This window comes from Enoplosus armatus, chromosome 14 (genome assembly GCF_043641665.1).
Source record: "Enoplosus armatus isolate fEnoArm2 chromosome 14, fEnoArm2.hap1, whole genome shotgun sequence".
NCBI lineage: Eukaryota > Metazoa > Chordata > Actinopteri > Centrarchiformes > Enoplosidae > Enoplosus > Enoplosus armatus.
The window spans coordinates 12,538,038-12,546,611 of NC_092193.1; the positions used below are offsets into that span (position 1 = coordinate 12,538,038).

Genomic DNA, 8,574 nt, shown 5'->3' on the forward strand with positions numbered 1-8,574 from the left:
GAATGCAGAACTTTTACTCGTTACGGAGTATTTTTACAGTGTGATATTCCAACTTTTACTTCAGTAAATAATCTGAAGACTTCTTCCACCACCGAGTGAGTTAATCGCGCCACAGCTCCCCCTGAAACCCTCAGTAAAGTCTCGCAGGAAAGCCAGACAAACATCTCGCCCTTTCACTCAGCACAAACACATTCGCTCAGAGCTCAAATGCCTGCTCCTATACTTCTTTTTCACTCCTCGCTGGTAATGCTAAAGCGCGCTGCAGCTCCCCTCCTCCCCCCTCCCGTGTGGTTTTACGCTTTTGATCCCAGAGGGACCTCGCGTTTTACATTCCTGGCATTCCGACCTCAGTCCCTCCTCGGTTACTTATTATCGCCGCCTGCTCTCTCCACAATCATTTCACAGCAAGAGAGGACCGCGGCAGCCCGTCCGGGGGGAGGAAGATGAGACACGTTTGACTCGGAAAAGCTCGTGGAATTACTCTGAATTTAACGTCGAGATCGAGAACAACGTTTTCGTTACGATGAGAGCGTGAGCTGGTGAGAAGAGCGTCTTTTTCTGCCTTTACCGCAGTAGAAACTCGAGCTCAAACATAAATGAAGTAGCTTCAGTGTAACTTCTGGTTTAAGCTTTTGAGAGTGCCGTGTGTTGTGAGGGAGTTAAAAGTATTTTTGGGTGTTGTAAATACGACAACTGTGCCATAAGAGCAAAGATGAAGTTATTTTACAATGCGGTTTTGTGCGCTTTTGCTCCCCCGTGAGATTGGAATTTTTGGCGCATGCATTTTTTTTCCTGCTGTGGGAAATGTCTCCACATCTCTGTGTTGTCGCTGTTGGCAAAGTAGACTCAAGGCTGCAATATTTATATGTAATACTCGAACTAAAACATTGATCAGAGAGCTTAATAGAATTTTATATGAAAAGAAAATATGTTTGCGTGATGTTAAAGTCTGTGTTGCAGGTGTTAGTGTTGTTGCAAAGGCCTACATGCCTCAAACACAGCCTTTCTTCTGCATGTGACTTTATTGATATCGTGTCAATGTGCTCAACTTGTCTCCTGTTATATGTGTTTACGCCTGCCACCTCAGACTGATTGTGCTTTATTCTCCCATTCTGTTCTGTTCCAGGTTCACAGCTGATTTATTTAAATATTTTCAAAATAAGAAAGAGCTCAACTGGTCTTTAAAGAAGATAACAACGTACACAAAGCATTATGTCGTCCACTGAAGAGCCGTCTGGCACGGTCCTGCACCGGCTCATCCAGGAGCAGCTCCGCTATGGAAACCCCACAGACACCCGCACCTTATTAGCCATCCAGCAGCAGGCCCTGCGCGGAGGCAGTGGAAGCAACAGTGGACCCAGCAGTGGAGGCGAAATGGGCAGGAGCCCACGATCCTCTTTGGAGAGTCTTACCCAGGAGGACCCTTCCTTCCCTCAGCTCTCTGCGAGGCAGGAGCCTCAGGGCCAGGAGCACCAGGGGGACTACCACCACTCAGAAAGTGGCTACCAGCTCTACCATTTGCACGGGGAAGAGCTGCCAACTTATGAGCAGGCCAAGGTGCACTCTCAGTATCTGGCCTCTCACTGGGCCCCTACAGGCCCCATCAGGCAGCTCCATGAGGGGACGCTCCTGCATGAGGGGGCCTTCCACGAAGAGGCAGATCTGATGGAGCTGAAGTGCAGCCACGTGCGGTCACTCAGTGAGCATTGCATGCAGATATCTCTGGAGAGGAATGATGCAGCTGCTAAAGCAGAGGCCATCAAGAGCACGTCTCACAGCTACCCTGAGCTTCCTTACTACACACAGCAAAGCCTCCAGAGCACAGGGCAGAGCCTGGACAAGCGCAGCCCACCCCCAGAGTACTCAGCCCCCATCCAGGGCCAAGGATTTATCCCTCACCAGGTCCAGGAGTCGATGCAGGCACAGCAGCACAGGTACAAAGACATCTTCAGAGCACACGATCATGTGTGTGATTGTGTGTGCATGTTTTTTTAAACCACTTTAACATTACATCATTTTCTGTGGTGTAGTTTTTGCAACCAGAGCCAGCCATGTAATCATCTTCCAAGACTCGTCATTGTGTTTCACATGCGTAAACACATATTTATCAACGTGAGTCACACTGTAGCTGCGAACGGATTCACATTTCCGTCTTGAAATGCTCAGAGGAAAACAAGTCCAGCCCTGTAGGTGTTTGTAATACCTGGCATACTGGAACAGGATAGCTTCACATGCTTGTGTTGCCTTGGATGCTTTTACAGAAGTATGTTCCTCATATAGGCTTTTACATTCTTCACAGCCACTGGAGTCAGCTTGTCTGCTCGCTGAGAGACGGGAATAGAGTGATGTTTCAGATGCTTTGCTCAAAAAGTTCTCACACATTGATGGGAACCCCCAAATGTTTAGACTCAGCTGAAAAAGCCACAAATTCAGATCCATGATTAAGATATGAGTTTGTTTTGACTCAACAATGTCTCTCTCATAGGTATGTCCAGTCTGGTCAGCCAGCTGAAGTGCCCTGCTACAGCACATTCAACAGCCTGCCACCTGCTGGCTTGGAGGAGCCCAACCAGGTGGAGCTGCTGCTGATGGAGAATGAGAGGCTGAGGCAAGAGCTGGAGGCACACAGGGAGAAGACTGGCCGCATTCAGAAGGTAAGAGGAGGAAACCCATGTGAGAAAATCTTGTTTTTACACAGCTGACATCTCTCAAAGGTCTTGTTGAAGGAGTAAGAATACCCACACTCAAGCTAGACTGGCTAATTTTACACCCACAACTAAATTTCCCATCAAAATCACATAAAAGGCCGTCTTTAAATCTAGGAGTAAAAGTTAGAGACTGCAGCCTAAAAAGTGAAATCAGAGGGAAAGCCAGACAACATCCTCCATCTCAGCCACCTGTCTGTGAAACACAACCCCAGTCGACAGTTGTCTCCCCCACCATCCAACTCCAGGCACACTCCCTCATCTGGATGGGACAGATGAGATCAGCAGCTGCTACCCTCCATACCACAGAGGCACAAACAGAGGTCACAGCCTGCTACTGTGTTTACACACTCCTTTCATTGTGGAGCTGACCTGGTGGAGGCCAGAAGAGTGTGTGTGTGTGTGTGTGTGTGTGTGTGTGTGAGCTTTGGTTCCAGGAAGGCCATAGATTTTCAGCATAATCTAGTCAGACAGCAGTCGATCGGGTTGTGACCCACGCTCACAGCTGATGGGGGTGGGGTGGTGGGTCCATGGCAGGTGGTGGACTGCTGTGTAAAAAGTGAAAGGTCTCTTTTGTTTTTCCACTTTTCCACCTTCTCACTTTTAACCCCAATTTGTTTTCCTGCCCCCCCCCCCTTTTTTTGGCCTCTCTAACCAAACACGGCCCTAAAAATAAGATATTTTGTTGTTCAACGAAGTGGAAACGGCTTCAGAGACATTTGACACCTCAGCCAATCTTTGTAAAATCCGCTCTGCTCTCTGCTGTTAGTTATGTCACATGGCCCTTGCCTTGTCTCAGCCTTTAAGAATGATAATTGCTGGGGTTGGAAAGTTTTCTCCGTCAGGCCGCAGCCCTGAGTAAACATGCCTGTGTGACTGCTATAATGGTGGGTTTCTCTTTGCCGTTTCCACAACCCAGGCACAGGCATGCACACCTTCCCTCCGCTGGCAGCCTTCCCAGAACTCTGTGTGTGTGTGCGTGTGTGCATGTTAACTTGTGCTTTGCGGTGTGTTGTGTGTAAATGCGCACTCTTGTGCGCTCACACACCTGGAACTAGAGCTATCAGCCCTCAGGAATGTAGATATAAATCAGTCTCACAGGGAGTGGTGCGGCTTGAATTCCTTCCTATACCACACACACACTCACATTGACTGTACTGTATACACACAGCCGCATATGTACCCACATGTATATGGTACATATATGTATATCTATGTACTGTAACAACATGAATCAACATTCCTGCTCCTCCCTGGCATGTGAAGTAGGTTAACAAAAAATCCTTTCTTCCTCTCCTCCAATCCCACCCCCATCTTCTCTTCTTTTTCTTCCCTTTTCAGTTGGAGCAGGAGATCCAGCGTATTTCGGAGGCCTATGAGACACTGATGCAGGGCAGCAGTAAGAGGGAAAACCTGGAGCAGACACTGAGGAGGAGGCTAGTGGCTGAGATCAGGAGGCTGCAGGATTTCAACAGAGACCTTAGAGGTATGGACTGCTGCCACATAGAAGTATTCTACTATATCAGATCCAGAATATACACAGTTCATGATGTAGTCTAATTTTAAAACATTGCTGCATTACAGAAAACTTGGAAAATGCCAGAACGCATGTTGCAAAAGAAGTAGAAGCGGCCGACCATAACCAGCACATCATGGCCAAACTCCTTGAACAAAGTAAGTGTGTCATTTTGTTTGACTAGACTCTCTGTTACATCACTTTGTAATCAACATGCTTGATTGGATTGGATCGTAGCAATAGCATGGGGCCCTTTTTGTAGCTAAGGGCATCCTGCATGCAGGAATTTTCACTTGCATAACCTCAGTTTATTTGGAAAGAAGGCTTAATAATAGGGAACTCAGTCCACACACCTCTTTGTTTAAAAGGGAAACGAACGGCGCTCTAAATCACAGAGCAGCATTGGAAGTGGTAGAAGTGAGGTTCCCCCCACCTGTTGTTAGTGTGATTTATGTTGCCTGTTTAAGGAACTGGACTCAAGCAGAGTGGTGGTGTTTGTACGGCCTTGATGAGGAATGCTCTGTGCTATGTGGGTCAAAGGGATAGGGCGACTTTCTCCCCCTTCCTCCTCTCAGCATTCCAGGAGTGCTTCGCTAAATGAAGAACACTGGCCACCATGTAGCAACGCTGGTACTCATTAGTGGGGTTGGACTCCGGAGGGAAAAATTGGGGATTGGCGCTCATGTGCACTTAAGTAGACCTCAGGCAGATTTGTAATGATTTTACATTTCATATCTTGTGTCCTGTCTTTTATTTTTCAACCTAAACTACTGTTAAGATCCACGTTCATCAAACAGGTGATTAACCTGGCCACCTTTTCTTTTTCCTTTGCTTCAGATGAGGAGCAGAACTTTGAGCGGGAGCGCGCAGAGCGGGAGCTGCAGCGATTGCGATCCACGGCGGAGGAGCAGAGCGGCAGGGCAAAGCGACTCGAGGAGGCCCTGGAGGCAGCTCGTGGACGAGGGCGCCAGCTGGAGGAGGAGTTGAGGAGGAAGAGGGCTTACGTGGAGAAGGTGGAGAGGCTTCAGAGTGCGCTGGCTCAGCTACAGTCCACCTGTGAGAAGAGGGAGAGCCTGGAGATGAAGCTGAGGACGCGACTGGAGCAGGAGCTGAGGAGTCTGAGGGCACAACAGGTAAATGTGCTGTCCGAGGAGATAATAAAAACCTGATGCTACTCCAATATATGATTTTAGTATTTCTTACCATTTGTTTACTCTCTCCCTCCACCTCAGAGGCAGTCCCAGCCACCAGGCGTGACCATGAGCTCCCTCCAAGAGCGTCTGCGGGAGCGGGAGGAACGAATTCTGGCCCTTGAGGCCGACATGGTGCGCTGGGAGCAGAAGTACCTGGAAGAGAGCACCATGAGGCAGTTTGCAATGGAGGTGGCTGCGACAGCCGCTGCACAGAGGTAAAGATCGCTGGGGCTTGACTTTTGCTTGGCATTTGCTGGGACGTCCTGTGTACACATGTTTACTCAGCTCATTTGAATTTGAGTTAAGTCCAGGACGATGTCTTTCCCTTTGCAGAGACACCACCATCATTAACCACTCGCCCTGCCACTCCTCTAACAACAGCTTCAACGAGGAGCTGCCAGTTGCAGACTACAGGAATCAGGAGATGGAGAACAGGTGCATACCTATGATAACGTTCTCTTGATTTCAAAGAATCACCTTTTCCAAACTTTTCATTTGCTTATCCTGACGTTTTTTCCCTCATGTTTCTGTTTTGTATCAGGATCCGCGCCCTTTACGCTCAGATCTTGGAAAAAGATGCTGTGATCAAGATCCTCAACCAGCGGCTGCACCAGGACCAGGGGCGGAAGAACGAGCAGAGTCCCCGTACAAACCTCCTGAATACGGCGGGGGCACCCCTCCGACCCGCCTCCTCCACTCCCTCTATCAGCACCACCAAGAGCACCTCAAAGAGTAGAGGTGAGGAGTGTGATGTTGCCTTTCTTTAATAATTAATTTGGGTGGTGCTAAAGCGAAGCAGCCTACTGTACTTCTTACATTACATGCTCAAAGACAGACACCGTATACTCTTCAAATACACTTCTGATCTGCAAGCTGCTAAAAAGTTGAAAGCACTGCTGACATTTTGTTTGTGGTGTCGTCTTTTAGGTAAGAGTCTTTCAGATGATCAGACTTTGCCAAACCGTCAGTTCTCTGCTCAGTCTGAACCTGGAACGCTGGAGCGGCCCACGGAGGGAACCAAAGCCAAAGAGGCTGCCAACACGACTAAGCTCAACAGTGGTGAGTGATCTATCAAATATGCATGAGTGCGTTTGTTTACGAGGGCCGTTAATCCAATAATGGTCTCAGTATAAAAGTTAAATGATTAAATGATTTGCACACATGCGGCACAGAGCGTGAGTTAACAACACATACAGCATATAAGTCTTCTGTCTACCTGAAAAGGAGTTCTTGGACCTCGACTTCGTGGATGTTTACATTGATTAACCATGCTGCCGCTTAACCAGCAAATCAGATAGCATCTGTCCGGGTCATGGTTCATAATGTGGGCCTAGTGGAATGTGCATGGTTAGGAAATAATGTGGATCTGTTGACTGAGCACATTTACCAGAGTGGTCTGTTTGTGGAAAATCTCTGTTAACCTTTAGTCGTTGATAGTTGAGCTATATCAGGGACATTTTTCCACTCTTTTATCCTTAAAGAATTTATATAATTATTAATTCTCTCTTTCGTTCTTTTTGTTTTTTTTCCAGACAAGGCCAAGAAGTTGCTATTAAACCCCTTCAAAGGCCTGGATGAGCTGGAGTCAGAGGCAGTGGAAATCTTCATTTAAAGAACTAAGAGGAAAAAAAAGCAAACCTGAGAATCTGTGAAGAGTGCGAGTCTTTGAGTAGAGAATGGATTAAATATTGGATGAATGCAAGAATGTCGTGGAAAGACACCAACGCACGAAAGAAAAAGGACTGTTTTCAACATTGTAGAGACAGAGCTGTGCTCCGACTCACTCACTCTCACCAAGCTGGACGGCTGCAGGCAGTCTGCCCGGCTGGGAGAGAAAAGATGAATCTACGAGGTACTTGGACAGTATTGTGGATTGTAATAGGGCAACATGTTCCCAGAGAGTGTATGCCAAAATATTTATATAAATATATATATATATATAATTGCTGCTTTTCCCCCCTCCTTTCCCAATCACGTGAATTAAGAAGCTACATATTTATCTTATCTGGTTTCCACATTCCCCAAATATTAACTTAAGCCTTGTGCTCTTCTAGGTAAATAGTCAGTAAAAGGTTATCTATGTGACCTGCATTCCCCTCCTCTCCCCCAAAAAATCTGAGTAACCTCATTCCCATCACATGGGTGAAGACTTCCCCTTTGATCAATAATTTAAGCTTACAACACATGAAACACTGCTGATATAAAAGCTCTCGCTGTCCACGTTTCTTAAGCCCGAGTAGCTGGTTCTGCAGAAGCTTAGAGGCGTGTGAACACAGCGGTGCATCATATAGAAAAGACAATATTGCCAAACTGACACAAACCTGGCATTGTTTGTAATTTTGGGAGGGTGTTGCATCATGGTGTTGATTTCATCATCTGTTGCTTTTTTTCTGATAACTTCTCAAAGTATGTTTGCATGTGTGATTACAGTATGTGAGTGTGTTTCCTGACGTGGTGACTCTGCTGGTTTGGTCACCACTGTGGGATAAAAGTTGAAAACTACACCGTGTTGGTTTTTTTTTGTTTACTGTGAGCTTTTGAACTAACAAAACAGGTTAATTATTATTATTATTATTATTATTATATATTTTATACAGATGTTTGTATTGTTGTTTTAGATATTATAGTGCTTTGAGCAGGGTGCCAAAGAGTTTATGTATGTTTGTTGTAAGTTATGTGCCGACAATCACGGTCATGTCAAGCTGTACACAACCAACCAAGTGTTGACTTCAAACAGACATTTCTGTGAACTTCAAACAATATGAAGGTTTTTACAGTTGAATTCATGCAACATTTCATAAAGCAATAAAATATTCTAATATACATTAACATGGCTCCTTGTTTCAATTAATCTCAGCTATTTTCTATCTGCTGATATAAAGATTATCTCAAATATGCTCATAAAGTCATAGTTATTCTGGTAAATGTTGCGACTCTTCTTCTCCTGCTTCACTCCCTCTTCTCTCCCCCATTGTCACTCTATCTCCTCATTCCTGTCCTCTCGCTCCACCACAGAGAAGAGTGCTCTTCATTAATGAATACCAGAGCTGCATTCTTCTGGGTTCAACTTTCTCGGGTGGCCTGCTCTCTTGTTCTCTTCTTGCCATGAAGAGCATGCTTGACATAGATCACATTCTCATGGGGACACGTAACCCTGTAA

At 46.1% G+C, this 8,574-nt stretch overlaps 1 protein-coding gene across 1 annotated transcript; it reads left to right on the forward strand.

Annotated features, from left to right (window-relative positions):
• Nucleotides 1-406: 406 nt before the first annotated feature.
• Nucleotides 407-8,243, forward strand: amotl2b (angiomotin like 2b). The gene is made up of 11 exons (XM_070919051.1): nucleotides 407-539; nucleotides 1,127-1,934; nucleotides 2,486-2,654; nucleotides 4,047-4,191; nucleotides 4,290-4,379; nucleotides 5,059-5,354; nucleotides 5,454-5,629; nucleotides 5,748-5,849; nucleotides 5,956-6,152; nucleotides 6,342-6,473; nucleotides 6,947-8,243. The coding sequence occupies exons 2-11, from the start codon at nucleotides 1,213-1,215 to the stop codon at nucleotides 7,024-7,026; spliced, it is 2,109 nt and encodes a 702-aa protein (XP_070775152.1). The 5' UTR covers nucleotides 407-539; nucleotides 1,127-1,212; the 3' UTR covers nucleotides 7,027-8,243.
• The last annotated feature ends 331 nt before the right edge of the window (nucleotides 8,244-8,574 follow it).